Here is a 17,096-nt window from a genome sequence, read left to right on the forward strand (position 1 = left end):
GCTTGATCATCCTGTGATCTAAGTAGAATGCGGACCATGGAATTAAGAAGACCATTGTTCCACAGCGTGTGAAGTTCCCCAGGGCTGGTGTGGGGAGGCACAGGTTGCCATAGATCTCTAATAAAGAAGAAATGGAATATTCATGAGGTATAAGAGGAGAATGCTTCCTTTTGTAAAATCAGTGTTCCACATGCTTGGCATAAGCCTCGTATGTTAAATCTCTGCCTTGGAAAAGTAGGCATAGACTTCTCTGCACCCTATCCCAACCCACATAATTATTTTGGTGTTTAACTCAGAGAAGTTTCTTTAAAGCCTAGGTTACTGCTTGTGCTTATGTTCTTCAAGGCTGGGAGGCTCAAAAGATGAGTCCTCAGAGCAAGCAGTGGTGTTGTACTCTTTTAATCTGATCCAATAAACTCTTCATTATCTCTTTTAGCATTACTCCTTGATAATTTTAAAAACTTATTTGGAATTGATAACATTTCTTTCCCACAGTTCCACTGATGCTTTTCATCTTTATGAAAATCTATAATAAAAACATTAGGTAAAAAAACTTTTGTATGCTGCTTAAGAGTTACAAAGTATTTCCACTCACAATGTATCTTTAGATTATGATTTGATTCTACAACAATCTTATGAGGTTGCTATTAGTCTCTCCATTTTACAGATGAAGAAACTGAGGTCAGAGGGGTTAAGTGACTTGCCCAAAGTCACAGAGCTACTAATACATGGCAGAGCCAGGAGTAAAAGTTCGATCTTCTGACTCTAATCCTGTGTATTCCCTCTGCTCTGTGTAGATTTCGCTTTTCCTTGATGGTTTCTTTTCTTGAGTCTTATGTGGGCTTTGTCAACCATTCAGCTCATCATCGCCTTGACTCTCAGATGCCTCAGTCTTACAGATTAACACATAGTAGTCATTGTTCTTCACATAACTGCAGAAAGTGAAGCCAGTCTCAAGTTACCACAAGCTAGGCCACTGAGGTTCAAGTGTGCTCACTCAGATCAGTGACAGGTGGCTAAATAGAGCAAGGCTCAGCATAACCTAGGCATGGTGTGAGTTTTCAGCAAGTTCATGGAGCTGAATTAGTCTAAAAAAAAGCCTATTGGGACCTGTAGTGTTGCACCAGAGAAAACAAAGATGAACCTTTAGGTTTCTAGGATAGGTTTAGTGGTGCTGATGTCTAGAGATACAGAGATGAATCAGATGACCTTTAGAAGTTCATCCTTAGTAAGAATTTCGTTACCCTCTTTTGTCTTGCTTGCAAACCTTTGTTTACCTTCAATTAATGCACTATTTTGTTATAGCGTTTAACAGTTAAGCTCAAATCATATTGTCTCATTTCACTAACTGACTTTAAGCAAGTTGTCTAAATTCTCTAAGCCTCAATGTTTGCTTCTGTAAAATAAGGATAATAATACCTAAATCATAAGATTTGCTATGAGGATAAATCATAAAATTTATAATTATCACTAATATAAATTAATTATTTATAATGTGCCCATCATGGTCCCCACCCCTTTCTCAGTAATCACATGTTTAATTGTAGGTACTAACATTAGCCCCATCTTATAGACGAGAAAGCTGAGGCACAGAGATGTTGAGTGACTGGCCCAAGGTCACACAGCTTGCACATGGTATGGCTGGGATTTAAAACTATAGTCTTGTTCCAGAGGGCAAGTGCTAATAACTACCACACTCTAGTGTCTCATTTGCAGGTTCAATAAGCTGAAATAATGTTTATGAAGTCCCTGGAATACTATCAGGCATATTAGTACAAACTTAATGAATAGTGGTTATAGTTATTATATTTAACCTCCAAAAATCTTTTCAAACAAGGTTATATCTATTATGTATCTATTATGTAAACGTCAATATCACACTTGTCACCTCCTTTTCAAAATTTGTTTTTTAATTGACAAATTAGAAGAATAATTCAGAGGTACATTTATTTATTTTATGTTATCTTTTATTTTATTTATGACAGTCTCACTCTGTCACCCAGGCTAGAGTGCAGTGGTGTGCTCTCAGCTCACTCTCCTAGGTTCAAACAATTCTCATGACTCAGCCACCCAAGTAGCTGGGACTACACACCACATCTGGCTATTTTTGTTTATTTGTTTGTACTTTTAGTAGAGATGAGGTTTCACCATGTTGATTGACCAGGCTGGTCTTGAACTCCTGGCCTCAAGCCATCCTCTCATCTTGGCCTCCCAAAGTGCTGGGATTACAAGTGTGAGCCACTGTGCCTGGCCAGATGGATCTCTTTTTTTGAGACGGAGTCTCACATTATTGCCTAGGCTGGAGTGCAGTGGCATGATCTCGGCTCACTGCAACCTCCACCTCCCAGGTTCAAACGATTCTCCTGCCTCAGCCTCCCAAGTAGCTGAGATTACAGGCACATGCTACCGTATCTGGCTAAATTTTTGTATTTTTAGTAGAGACAGAGTTTCACCATATTGACCAGGCTGGTCTCAAACTTCTGACCTCAAGTGATCCACCCACCTCGGCCTCCCAAAGTGCTATAATTACAGGTGTGAGCCACTGCACCCGGCCTGGATGGATCTTTTAAATGTACCTCTGAATGGCCAGGCCAACATAGTGAGACACCCATCTCTATTTAAAAAAAAAAAAAAAAAAAGACCCTTCCATTCTCTGATGCCAGCTACTAACCACAACTTAAAAGTATGAATTTGGAGAGGCACATGGTAGAAAAAGGCAATGGTAGCTAGCAACGATGGAGGTGCTACTAGGTGTGATAAGCACTAGGTCTTTTCATATGTGTTACCCAATTTAATTTTTACAAAAATAGGGGAGGGATTGGCCCAATTTACAGGTAAGAACACTGGAAATCATTGGATTCATTAGTGTTATTAGCAATTAATCTAATGAGTGAGGTAAAGAGGCTAAATATTTCAGCTTGTAAATGAAATCTGACTACCATGTTTTTCCACCGCACCCAATTTAGGAGCAAAGCTTCGTATTCCATCTTTTCTTCTCCTTTGGCTTCAGATATTACGCAGACAACTCCACTGGCCGGTGTGAGAGGTGCAACAGGAGCTGCAAGGGGTGCCAGGGCCCACGGCCCACAGACTGCCTGTCTTGCGATAGATTTTTCTTTCTGCTGCGCTCCAAAGGAGAGTGTCATCGCTCCTGCCCAGACCATTACTATGTAGAGCAAAGCACACAGACCTGTGAGAGATGCCATCCAACTTGTGATCAATGCAAAGGTGAGAGTCTACCTGTCATTTTGCATGTGTGCGTAGAAAAATGAAAAGGTTTTCTTCCTTCTTTGCCCCTTTCTTTCTTGTCACCACCTGGGAGGTTCCTCTTGCTTCCCCACCTCGTGTGTGATCCTTTCCAGCATCAGCGCCCTCTGTTCGCTCTTAACTTCCACATCTTCCCTCTAACCTGGGCTGCTCCTGCCCATCCCCCATCCTTCAAGGCCCAGAGACAGGCATCATCTCCTTGAGGAAGTATTGTTCGTCCACTCATCATTTTCCTACTCTACCTGATGAGTCTGTCTGGGGAAATTTGTTTATTTTCGTTACTCCCACTATTCCCTGAGACTTCTGCCTCAAGTTCTCCCAAGCTCCATGCCTCTTTTACAGAAACCTAGTTGTCTATCCCAGAGATCCTTAAGGCTCACCATCTACCCAGGAACCCAGGCTGATACTTTGAAGTTCTCCTTGACTCTTCTCCTTTCCCTGTTGCCTGCCCAACCCACCCACCTCCAACAAAGCTAAACTTCAAGATCTGTTGGTTCTCTTTCCCAAATAGTTATCTAATGAGATCTTTTTCATTCTCACTACCCTCATCTTCCATTCTCAGTATCTAGTATCACACCTTTTGAAGCAGCCAGCAGGTCACCCCAACTCTGAATCTTGCCCCCACACCAGATCATCTGGTATATTAATGCCAGAGTGATTGCCTTAAAATTCAAATTTCTCATTTTTCTCTACATCTTGCCATAAATATATGAGCACCATGAATGCTTCTGAATATTTAAGAAAGAAATACTTCTATATTTTAATTGTTAAAACTTTCTAGAAAAATTTATTAGCTGGTAGGATACATACCTGTTCTTTTCAAAATTATCTTGGCTATTTTTAGTTCTTTTATATAAATATGTAACCAGTCAGGTTTCATTTTTTAAAAATCTTTCATTTTTAAAAAGTATTTGGATATTGAGGGGCATTGCATTGAATTTATTTTGGAGAAAACCCCATCTTTATGATCCTGAGTTATCATATTTATGAATATGGTATAATGGTATATCTCTCCATTCTATGCATTTACTTATTACACTTCAATAAACTTTTAATAAATTTTTGTTTGTTTGTTTGTTTGTTTGTTTGTTTTGAGATGGAGTCTCACTCTGTCGCCCAGGCTGGAGTGCAGTGGTGCGATCTTGGCTCACTGCAACCTCCGCCTCCCAGGATCAAGCAATTCTCCTGCCTCAGCCTCCTAAGTAGCTGGGATTACAGACGCGCACCACCACGCCCGGCTAATTTTTGTATTTTTAGTAGAGGCAGGGTTTCACTATATTGGTCAGGCTGGTCTTGAATTCCTGACCTCATGATCTGCCTGCCTCAACCTCCCAAAGTGCTGGGATTACAGGTGTGAGCCACCGCACCCAGCCAATAAATGTTTTTATATTTAAAAGGCGATTAAGATTTTCCCAGCAGTCCCCTTAACTTATGTCTTAAGGACTTGTCTTCCATGTATTCTAGAAGCTAGAACTACCCAGAACCACTCAGCAGCCACAAAATATGCCATGCTCTTTCATGCCTCTATTGACTCAATGCTCTAGGGAACTCTCAACTTAAAGATTCAGCTTGAGTATCATCTCATCTCCTCCATGAAGCTTTTGTTAGTCCTCCCAGGAGTATTCTTCCTCCTTCTTAATTCTGTAATACACTGCTTTATCATACAAATTTTACATTTTAATTAAACAAGTCCATCCCTCCTACTAATTGTGAACCCCTCAAGCAAAGGCAAGGATTATACTACATTCATTGTGTATCCCTTGTTTCTACTCTGGAGTGTAAAACATAAGTTTTCATTAAGTGTTTCTTCACTGAATGAATGACTGTATAGGAAACAAATTCCTAATGTCTTTTTGCAAATGAAAAAATGTTCAGCTATAAGATCTTCAAATAGCCAGATGCGGTGGCTCACACCTGTAATCTCAGCACTTTGGGAGGCTGAGGTGGGCGGATCACCTGAGGTCAGGAGTTCGAGACCAGCCTGACCAACATGGTGAAACCCCATCTCTACTAAAATACTAAAATTAGCCGGGTGTAGTGGCAGGTGCCTGTAATCTCAACTACTTGGGAGGCTGAGGTGGGAGAATCACTTGAAACCTGGAGGCGGAGGTTGCAGTGAGCCGAGATTGTGCCATTGCACTCCAGCCTGGCAACAGAGAGAGTCTGTCAAAAAAAATTAATAAATAATCTTCAAATATTGTTTCTCCACTCTCCCCTCCAATCTCCTTTTACGGAATTTCTATTAAATGCAATTTAGAGTTTACTGATCTTTCCTTTGTATCCTACCTACTCTTTTATATTTTACCTCTTTGACTCTATGTGAGTTATACTAGGTTAATTCTTCAGCACTCCATTTCATTCCCTGACTTGCTTAAGACTGTATTCAGTCTAAAATCCAACCCATCTATTTTTTTTGTTTTCAATTTAAGTGACTACATTTTTACTTTTGAGAGTTCTAATTGGCCAGGTGCAGTGGCTAATACCTGTAATCCCACCACTTTGGAGGGCTGAGGTGGAAGGATCACTAGAGCCCAGGAGTTCAAGACCAGCCTGGGCAACTTGGTGAAATCCTGTTTCTACAAAAAAAAAATACAAAAATTATTCAGGCATGGTGGCACACAACAGTAATCCCAGCTACTCAGGAGGCTGAGGTGGGAAGATCACTTGAGCAAGGGATGTCAAAACAGCAGTGAACCATGATTGTGCCACTGCACTCCAGCCTGGGTGACAGAGTGAGACCAGGCCTCAAAAAAAAAAAAAAAGATTTCTAATTGTTTCTTTTTCTCATCATTTTTATTTTAGATCTTTCTGTTTGTGTCTTATAATTTAACATATTTATGGATACTATGTCTTCATTTATTTATGAGCATCTTAAACATACCAATTTTAAAGACTTTGTCAAATGTTTCTATGAAATCAGTATTATCTGATATAAATTCATGTTCTAATTGTTGATTATGTTTGTCATCCTTTTTTTAAACCTTATTTTATAATCAATAGAGATGATGCCTCGCCATGTTGCCCAGGCTGATCTTGAACTCCTGGGCTCAAGCAATCCTCCCATCTTGGCCACCCAAATTGATGGGGTTAAAGGTGTGAGCCACTGCACTGGCCTGTCATCTTTCTTAGCATTCATTTTATCTATATACTTTGGAATGCTGGTCTTAAACTCATTGTAAATGAAATATTTTGGTTTTGGTTCTTTACTCCCTCTCTCTCTTATCTTTACTTCTCACAGTCTAGAAATTTTTCCATTAACTCTATCCCTGTCTTCAACCTGAAACTCAGTCCAGAACAAGATGTTCTAGTATTCCTGGAAGTGATATTGATGACAGCACAGATGCCATCAGCAATTCAATCAGCAGCTCAGGAGAGATCTTGTCAGGAGGTGATGTATATATGAAGGCAGAGTCCCAACATGACTCCTGATTTAAGCGCTAAGCCTGGATTTTGGCTCTGCTCTTATGTAAAACACTTTTAGTTCCTATTTTGGTAGAAAAGGTGAGCTCACCGTCACCATTGCCTACTTCTAGTCCTGGAGCAGAGAAGGTGGATGGCTTGAACCTGACTGCCATTTTGCATTTATATTTCCTTTATGTTCCAAAGAGATTTCATTTTCTTTGTAAGGCCATCTATCTTTATTTTGTTTTCCTCTCTTTATATTTATTCTATAATTTCATTATGTTTAAAGTAAATGGGATGTCAAAACCCGAGCTTATAAAATATTATTTTAATGCATATGTGTTACTAATGGATAATCAGATTCTTGGAAGAGGATTGTACCCTAAATTATTGCCCAGCCTCACTCTACTAATCCAAATGCCTGGTGGGATGGCAGGAGGGATACTTAAGACTTGTGGATGAAATAAGCAAAGGCCAACCTGTTAGAGCCTGCCTCTAATCCTCTTTTTTTTTTTTCCCCTTCCAAAATGATTCGTCTTGAGGCAATATGTTGATGATATAGAAACGCCAAGAATTAGGGAAAACAAGATGAGAAATCAGGTATTCCCCCACACTGGGAGAAGACCATCAGCACGTTTGCTGTCTAGCCACTGAGCTGAAATTCCTGAAAAGTATCTTGATGACATTATATTTTAAAATAACTTCTTCCCAAGTACATGTGAATATAGCCATCTCCAAGTTTAAGGTGGCTTCCAATATTACCTATGCCGTGGTGTCTCCAAATCTGCTTCTTTTCCCAAATGGTTTTCCTGAGCTCCGGTTCCATACATCCAGTTGCTGACTGAGTATCTCTAATTGGATGTTCAACAGACACCTCCAACTCCTCACCCCACTCCCAAACTACTTGTTCTGTGCTCCCTATCTGGATAAATGGCCCCACTATTCACCCAGTTGCCTGAGACAGTAACCTGGCCATTACCCTCTGCTCCTCCCCCTCTCTCAATCCCCACATTCAATTTGTCCCCAAATCCTGCCAAATCTACCCCTTAAATATCTTCTAATTCCATCTCCCCTCTCTTGGTATTCTAGTGTCACTGCCTTAGTTCAGACTCATCATTCATTGTCTGAATTGTTTACCAATTATTTATTTAATTGGTCTTCCTAACTTTAGCATTAGTCACCCTGTAATAAACCAGTCTTCCTTATGCTCTTAGACTGATCTCTTTACACAACAAATATAATGATACATCTCCACTTAAAAAACGAGTCTCCACTGACCTTAGGATAGAATTTTTTTTTTTTTTTTGCGACAGAGCCTCACTGTGTCACCCAGGCTGGCATGCAGTGGCATGATCTTGGCTCACTGCGACCTCTGCTTCCTGGGTTCAAATGATTATCCTGAACCAGCCTCCCAAGTAACTGGGATTACAGGCACACACCACCACACCTGGGTAATGTGTGTGTGTGTGTGTATTTTGAGTAGAGATGGGGTTTCACCGTGTTGGCCAGGCTGATCTTGAACTCCTGACCTCAAGTGATCTGCCTGCCTCAGCCTCCCAAAGTGCTGGGATTGCAGGTGTGAGCCACCAGGCCTGGCCAGGATAGAATTTTAATTTAGTATGTTTACGTATGAGGCCTTTCAACACAGAGCTCTTCTCATATTCAGCCTCATCTCTTACCATCTCTTCTCCTATCCTCTAATCAGGGCATAATTAGTTACTATAAACCTGAGCCAACCTCACCCACTTTCCTTCTCTCTGGAATAGTTCCTCCAGCCTGCTCTGCGTGGCTACCTCTTTCTGATCCATTAGAGTCATCACTTCCTCCAGAAAACCTCCCCAGACCCTTCATTCTATGTTCCCTTAGTACTCTGTGTCTTCATTCATCCGTTTACTTAAGGCGCAATGTTCTACAACTGTGAACAAGACAGCCAAGGTCCCCGCAGACCAGGCTAATTTAATTTGTGTAATTGTACTTAGTGGTGTAGCAGCACTGTCCAGTAGAAATAAAATGTGATTTAAAATTTTTAGTAGTCATGTTTAAAAAAAAAAAACAAGTATAATTAATTTTAATCATACACTTTATTTATCCAAAATATTATCATTTGAACATGTAATCTACATAAAATTACTGAGATGTTTTACATGTGTTGTACTGTCTTTGAAAGTCCAATGTTTATTTTACATGTACAGCACAACTCAAGTTGCACTAGCCATATTTCAACTGCTCAGTGGCTACCTGTGGCTAGTGGCTGCTGTATTGGACACCACAGTAATAATCTAGAGCAATGGTTTCAAATGATATTTTAGCAGTGGCCACCTTCCTCAGACAAAATCTGAGGCTGAATCCTATTAGGTAAACCAATCCAGGCAGAGCTGCTCAGGTGTGAGCAGAGGAGCCACCCCAGAACCCCATCTGATGCCTCTCCATGCTCCCCTCACCACCATTCCCAGGAAGCCCCTAAAGCAACTCCATAAAAACTCTACCATATCATGGTTCCCAGTCTGTGCCCATTCACAACTGACTCCAGCCCATGAAAGAATTAGCCTTCCAAACAAACTGCATTAACTAATCATTAATCTGTTATCTCTTTTTCATTCCAGAGACATATATGGTTACCACTTAAAACTTCTAACTGGAATTAGATAACAGATGAGAAAATACACTGAATTGGGGGTGGGATAGGAATGGTGGAAAGCTGATATTATCATTGGCCATATGGTGGTAAATATTGGCTTTCTATTTGGTTTTTTGAAAAGTTGAACTTACCTCTGTTACCATCATTATTGGATGGGTGGGACCTTTATTCCAACTAGGGTTGCCCAAAAATACTGTATTTGATTTGCAAAATCTGACAACCCTAATTCCAGCCCACTAGTGTTGTGCAGTTGGCGGCGCAGTGCAGTGGGGGCACTTGGGTCCTAATTAACATTAAGCAATCATCATTAGGTAAGCTAATGTCTCTTACCGTCAACCAATCAAAACAGGACAACATCAGCCTTTGAAGATGATTGTGGGGATTAGAGAAATTATTCATGATATTGTAAGCACAGTTTGAAAAACAATACAATTTTTTCAACTTTTATTTTAGAATTGGGGGTATATGTGCAGGTTTGTTACAAAGGTATAGTGCATGATGCTGAAGTTTGGAATATAAATAACTGTCACCCAAGTAGTGAGAGTAGTACCCAATAAGTAGTTTTTCAACCCTTGCCCCACTCCTTCTCTCCCTGCTCTTGTATTCCCCAGTGTCTATTGTTCCCATCTATTTTATTTTACTTTATTTTATTTTATTTTATTTTATTTTATATTTTATTTTATTTATTTTATTTTTGAAACAGAGTCTCACTCTGTCGCCCAGGCTAAAGTTCTGTCACCCAGGCTAAAGTGCAGTGACGCAATCTTGGCTCACTGCAGTTTCCGCCTACCGGGTTCAAGTGATATTCATGCCTCAGCCTCTCAAGTAACTGAAACTAGAGGTGCATGCTACCACCCCTGGCTTATTTTCATATTCTTTGTTTGTTTGTTTGTTCTTTGAGATGGAGTCTCACTCTGTCGCCCAGGCTGGAGTGCAGTGGCACGATCTTGGCTCATGGCAAGCTCCCCCTCCCGGGTTCACGCTATTCTCCTTCCTCAGCCTCCCAAGTAGCTGAGACTACAGGTGCCCGCTGCCACGCCCGGCTAATTTTTTTTTTATATTTTTAGTAGAGACGGGGTTTCACCATGTTAGACTGGATGGTCTCCATCTCCTGAACTCGTGATCCACCCACCTCAGCCTCCCAAAGTGCTGGGATTACAGGCGTGAGCCACCGCGCCCAGCCTGTTTTGTTTGTTTTTTGAGACAGAGTCTCACTTTGTTGCCCAGGCTGGAGTGCAGTGGCGTGACCTCGGCTCACTGCAACCTCTGCCTCCCAGGTTCAAGCAATTCTCCTGTCTCAGCCTCCCGAGTAGCTGGGACTACAGGTGTGCACCACCACGCCTGGCTAATTTTTGTATTTTTAGTAGAGACAGGGTTTCACCATGTTGGCCAGGCTGGTCTCAAATTCCTGGTCTCAAATGATCAGCCCACGTTGGCCTCCCAAAGTGCTGGGATTACAGGCATGGATCATCATGCCTGGCCAAAGTCTTACATTTAAATCTTTAATCCATCTTGAGTTATCACCTATATGGTGACAGGTAGGGATCCAGTTTTATTCTTCTGCATATAGCTATCCAGCTATCCCAGCACCATTTATTGACCAGAGATTATTTTTCCCATTGTTTATTTTTGCCGACTTTGTCAAAAATCAGATGGTTGTAGGTGTGTGGCATTATTTCTGGGTTCTCTATTCTTTTCCATTGGTCTATGTGTCTGTCTTTGTACCAGTACCATGCTATTTTGGTTACTGTGGCCTTATAGTATAGAAATACTATACATGTCTTTAGTTGGGTTTGAGATTTCCTGGGTGAATTAAGGATGATTTGGGGCATTCCCAGTCTCAAAAGTTCATCCACATAGTATCCTTGAGATTGTATTCAAGGGATGACTAGGAGTTAGTGGGTAAATCTTGAAGCTGTCCTGAGTGTTTGTACCTCTTCCTCCTGTATTTGACATCAACCTGTGAACTTGCCCAGTTGAAGTTTTCTGTCTTTGGTGCTCATTTTTTCTGCTATCATTATTTTTTTAATTTTAATTTTTTATTTAATGTTATTTTTTCATATAATTCTTTGTAGTGAGCAGTCCTTTCTTTACTACAGCACATACGTCCCTTGCTGGTTAGGAAAATGTTGTGCTATCATCTGGTTTTGCAACATACAGATACAAAATCTGGAGACAGGTTTTTCTCATGGGATATAAACTAGGTAGAAAAAAAGACGAATTCCTTCCTTTTTAAGTCATTAGCTCTCATAGTAAGAAATGAGGATGCATGAAAGAATCAGAAAAAATTTAGCAACCTACATAAGAAATTACCAACTAAATTATATTTTGTTCACTTTGGACTGCCCAATAATTTTAGGATGTTAAAAAAGAAAAATATGTAAAAGCATGGAAGGAGGGGTGGAGCAGGAAAACATAGCATACTCAGGCTTAATATGTACCTTTCTCTGTAACTGATACCTCCATAATTAGCTCATTCCTTGCCTTCACACACCTAACTTTTTACTTATCCTCTGCATAAAATTTTGTTTTTTCTATTTTTTTTTCATTTTTGTTTTTTGATTTTGTGTTATTGTTTCTTCTCCTCATGAAATGGTTTGGAATCAAAACCCAGGCTGAGTAACCAAAGCCTCTTAACTCTCCCAAGCTGCATCTTTCTGTGCAGACTGTGGCCCATGAACAGACCCCAGAAGTTGCTCTGCATTTGTTGAATTCATCCCATGGGGTTCAGTCTGAAGGAGAGCAGATGGTGAGCTGCTCTGAGTTTTAAAGAAATGACAAAATGCCTGTCTTTTAGGTCCCAAAGCTCCTGCAGAACCTTAGAAGCAATGATAGATGTAAGGTGTTAAACTTTAAAATAATAGAAAGCCTTCTGGAAATTAACAAACTGCCTTTTGCTAAAGATTCTGGGTACCCTAAGTGTGCAAGTTTTGCAATAAATTGGTGTAGGAGATGTAAATGAAGTCTGATTTGTCACCCAAAGCTGACATATAGTGCCCTTGGGTATTGCCTGGGATCTAGGCCTCAGACAATTTATTGTTGGTCTTCTAGAAAATGTAACCAAACTTGGCCAGGTGCAGTTGTTCATGCCTGTAATCCCAGCACTTTGGGAGGCCAAGGCGGGCAGATCACCTGAGGTCAGGAGATCAAGACAAGCCTGGCCAACATGGTGAAACCCCATCTCTACTAACAAGAGTAAAACTCCGTCTCCAAAAATAAAAAGAAAAAAAAAAGAAAGAAAATGTAACCAACCTTACGGTAGGAATTTTGTGATCTAACCTAGTTATGGACTGTTCCTCCTCTTTTAGTGTTTTCTACTCTTAATTTATTTTATTATAAATTGACAAATTATAATTATATATATTTATAGGGTACAAAGGGATGTCATGATATATGTATACAATGTGGAATAATTAAATCAAGCTAATTAACATGTCCATCAAGCCAGGCACAGTGGCTCACACCTGTAATCCCAGCACTTTGGGACGCCAAGGTGGGTGGATCACTTGAGGTCAGGAATTTGAGACCAGCCTAGGCAACATAATGAGACCTCATCTCTACAAAAAAATAAACAAAATTTGGTCAGGTGCAGTGGCTCATGCCTGTAATCCCAGCACTTTGGGAGGCCAAGGCAGGCAGATCACTTGAAGTTAGGTGTTCAAGACCAGCCTAGCCAACATGGTGAAACCTCATCTCTATTGAAAATACAAAAAAAGTAGGCAAGTGTGGTGGTGCACGCCTGTAGTCCCAGCTACTCAGGAGGCTGAGGCAGGAGAATTGCTTGAACCTGCAGTGAGCTGAGATTGCGCCACTGCACTCCAGCCTGGGTGACAAAGCAAGACTCTGTCTAAAATAAAACTAAAGAATATATATTAGTTGGGTATGGGGTATGCGCCTGTAATCCCAGCTACTCAGGAGGCTAAGGTAGGAGGATCACCTGAGCCCAGGAGGTCGAGGCTGCAGTGAGCCATAATTACACCAAGCCATGATTGCACCATTGCAATATAGCCTGGGAAACAGAGCAAGATTCCACCTCAAAAAAAAAAAAAAAAAAAAAAGTCCATCACTTCAAATACTTAATCATTTTTGTGGTAATAACATCTGAAATTTACTCTCTTACCAATTTTGAAAGTACAATACATTATTGTTAATTAAAGTCACCATGAGATATATTAGATCTCAAAAACATGTTCTTCCTGTCTAACTAGAACTTTATACCCTTTGACCAGCATCTCCCCAGTCCCCTCAGCCTCCCAGCCCCCAGCCTCTGGTAACCACCATTCTACTCTTTACTTCTATGAGTTCAGTTGTTTTAGATTCCACGTTAAAATTTCTTCATTTAAAAAAACTCTCTTGTATGTTAAAAATTGAAGTAAGACATCTAAGCTATATTTTAGAAAAATGTAGAATGGGCCGGGCGCGGTGGCTCACGCCTGTAATCCCAGCACTTTGGGAGGCCGAGGCGGGTGGATCACCAGGTCAGGAGATCGAGACCATCCTGGCTAACACGGTGAAACCCCGTCTCTACTAAAAACATTAAAAAAAAAACAAGTAGCCGGGCGTGGTGGCGGGCTCCTGTAGTCCCAGCTACTCAGGAGGCTAAGGCAGGAGAATGGCGTCAACCCAGGAGGAGGAGCTTGCAGTGAGCCGAGATGGCGCCATTGCACTCCAGCCTGGGCGACAGAGCCAGACTCCGTCTCAAAAAAAAAAGAAAGAAAAATGTAGAATGGGAAAAAGAAAGAATGGAAATAGGAGAAGATTGATTCTTCCATCAGAGACCACAATAACGTTCCAGAACATGTGGGAAATTCTGTATGAAGCTAGAGCTAAGATAAAAATAAAGTGGTTTTGAATTTATATCACTACAGGCAGCTTCCAACCTAAGAAGCAGTTCAGTACTAAAGGTGTTTATTCTCTAAGCTGTTGTTTGGAGCTCAGAATTTGTTTTTCCACAGAAACATTATAAATGATTGAGCTCACAGTTCAGCCATGAAACGTCAATTTAACTATGTGAATGTAAATGACAGATCCACGGTTCTATTTCAAGTTCAAAAACCACCCTTTACAGGACTGTTCTGATGGGAAGACCTATACCAAGTTCCAACTTACAATACCAGGCACATTCTATGCCCATTAATCTTATGCTCCCATTTAAAAATTATCAGCAAAAATGTCCAGGACTTCCTAACAGAATGAGCTAGATTTAGGTCTCCTGTCCCCAAACTTTCCAGAAGTTATCCTTTGATACTTGCATAGAAGAAATGTTTGGATCAGTCCTTTTTGGGGTGTCTGAATTAGGAGATAAGAGTATTGTCTCCACAGGAAACAGAGGCTGCAGATTCAGACGTCTTCTATTTGGTGGCTCATGAGCTAAGGCAGATGTGTGGTAGAAAGAGCACCTCAGCAAGGCGCAATTGCATGCATCTATAATCCCAGCTACTTGGAGGCTGAGGCAAGAGGATCCCTTGAGTCCAGGAATTTGAGATCAGCCTGGGCAACATAGCAAGACCCCATCTGAAAAAAAAAAACAAAACAAAAAAGAAAGAAAGACAGATCAATGGATTATGAGTCAACAAACTTGAATTTGAATATTGACCATCACTATGTAACCCTGGATAGGTGACATTACATGTCTGGGCCTTAGTTTTCATTTATCAATATTTTTGAAATGAGAAATAAATAAGATGTCAAATTTCTGAGAAGAGAACTTACAGCTTTCAAGAGAATTTCAAAGAAATTTATCACCATCATCACCACCCCAAAATTAAGAACCACCAAACAAAATGATCTGCTGAGTCCTTTTAGCCCTAGCATTTTAAGTTCCAAGTTTAGTGCCGTTTCTCAGTTAGAAACTGTCTATTCATGATTTATGCACTGAGCACTGCAGTACTCCAAACACCTGGTAACATCCTCCACACTAGTTAAACAATAAGCAGAATAACGAATAAAGGCTTTATAAACTTTCTACATGATTTCTCATTCTCTGAAAATCTTTCCTCTTGCTGTAATAAAAGATCTGTCATCCCCAAATCCTTAATTTTCAGACTGAGAGTCTACATAGATTGAACTAACTGTATAATTTCTACTTTGTGTGGGAGACTTTTTTCTTTTTCGTGTCCTCAATCAATTCACCCTTCTGCTTCAATTTACTTGACATATTCCTTGTTCCTAAGTGTTCCGGAACAAAGACAGAGGTTGAAATCTAAGGTCAATCTCATAACTTAGAATGTTTTCTCTTTCAGGAAAAGGAGTGTTGAATTGTTTATCCTGTATGTGGAGTTACCACCTCATGGGAGGGATCTGCACCTCGGATTGTCTTGTTGGGGAATACAGAGTGGGAGAGGTATGGAGGGCTGGGGGTCCTGGGCCTTCTGCTCTTTCTAGAGGGAAACATGAGCTTACTTCCTGCATGTCATTCTGGGCAATCAAAATGTCCCAAAATTCTCTTACTATAGCAATAGTGTATGTTTAATATTTTAAAATCTTCTACCATTGCATCATGGAATAATGGTGCTACCCACCTATAGCCTTAGCTTTACTCAAAAGGAACTGAGAAGATCTAAGATAATGGGGAAGTTAAGTCGTGAGGGCCTCGGAATGAATTCTACATTTGTTATTCATCAACATAGAAGTTTCAGTCAACATAAGAATACTATGTCGTAATACAAACTACCTTCTCTCTTACTTCTCTCTGGTCTAAGCAGAAACATGTGAGTAACATGGGAACCACACAGCTAATGTTGGTCTTTTGTTTCCTTTACCCCTTCACAGTGTATTAAGAAGGATTCATTTGCAGTGTTACAGCTCTTTAGAATTTCTGGTTTCTACCAGGAAACCCCCCATGTGAAAGAAAGAAAGAAGGAAAGAGAGAAAGAAAGAAAGAAAGAAAGAAAGAAAGAAAGAAAGAAAGAAAGAAAGAAAGAAAGGAAGGAAGGAAGGAAGGAAGGAAGGAAGGAAGGAAGGAAGGAAGGAAGGAAGGAAGGAGAGAGAAAAGAAAAGAAGGAAGGAAGGAAGGAAAAGAAAGAGAAAGGAGAGAGAGAGAAGGGAAGGGAAGGGAGGAAGGAAAGAGAAAGAGAGAGAGAGAAAGAAAGAGAGAAGAAAGAAAAGAAAGAAAGAGAGTGAAAGAAAGAAGAAAGAAAGAAAGAGAAAGAAAGAGGGAGGGAGGGAGGAAGGAAGGAGATTCATTTGCCAAGGAGATTCATTTGCCATGGATTTTCTGAAACCATGAATTTTTTTTTTTTCTTTGAGACAGGGTCTCACTCTGTCACCCAGCCTGGAGTGCAGTGGTGCAATTACAGCTCATTGCAGCTTTGACCTCCTAGGCTCAGGTGATCCTCCCACCTCAGCCTCCTGAATAGCTGGGACTACCATGTCACTGGTCTACACCACTTACCCAAAGTTAGCCTTTGGGTTGGGGGTTTCCTCCCTATTGTCACTTCCGTGGTCACCAGAAAGATGCTACCGGAAAGGGGTCCCCAGTCCAGACCCCAAAAGAGGGTTCTTGGACCTCACACAAGAAAGAATTTGGGGCAAATCCACAGAGTAAAGTGAAAACAAGTTTATTAAGAAAGTAGAGGGATAAAAGAATGGCTACTGCATAGACAGAGCAGCTGTGAGGGCTGCTGCTTGCCCATCTTTATGGTTATTTCTTAATGATATGCTAAACAAAGGACGGATTATTCATGGCTTCCCTTTTTAGACCATATAGGGTAACTTCCTGATGTTGCCATGGCATTTGTAAACTGCCATGGCGCTGGTGGGAGTGTAGCAGTGAGAACCATCAGAGGTC

General features: G+C 40.6%; 1 protein-coding gene across 2 annotated transcripts in view; it reads left to right on the forward strand.

Annotated features, from left to right (window-relative positions):
- Nucleotides 1–17,096, forward strand: part of PCSK5 (proprotein convertase subtilisin/kexin type 5) — a 468,314-nt gene that overhangs the window by 443,611 nt on the left and 7,607 nt on the right. For both annotated transcript variants that reach the window (XM_054502928.2, XM_054502929.2), the window contains 2 exons: nucleotides 3,011–3,228; nucleotides 15,550–15,650. In XM_054502928.2, the coding sequence (XP_054358903.1) occupies nucleotides 3,011–3,228; nucleotides 15,550–15,650 (319 nt within the window). The remainder of the gene's footprint in view (nucleotides 1–3,010; nucleotides 3,229–15,549; nucleotides 15,651–17,096) is intronic.

The sequence above is a fragment of the Pongo pygmaeus genome, chromosome 13 (genome assembly GCF_028885625.2).
Source record: "Pongo pygmaeus isolate AG05252 chromosome 13, NHGRI_mPonPyg2-v2.0_pri, whole genome shotgun sequence".
NCBI classification, from domain to species: Eukaryota; Metazoa; Chordata; class Mammalia; order Primates; family Hominidae; genus Pongo; species Pongo pygmaeus.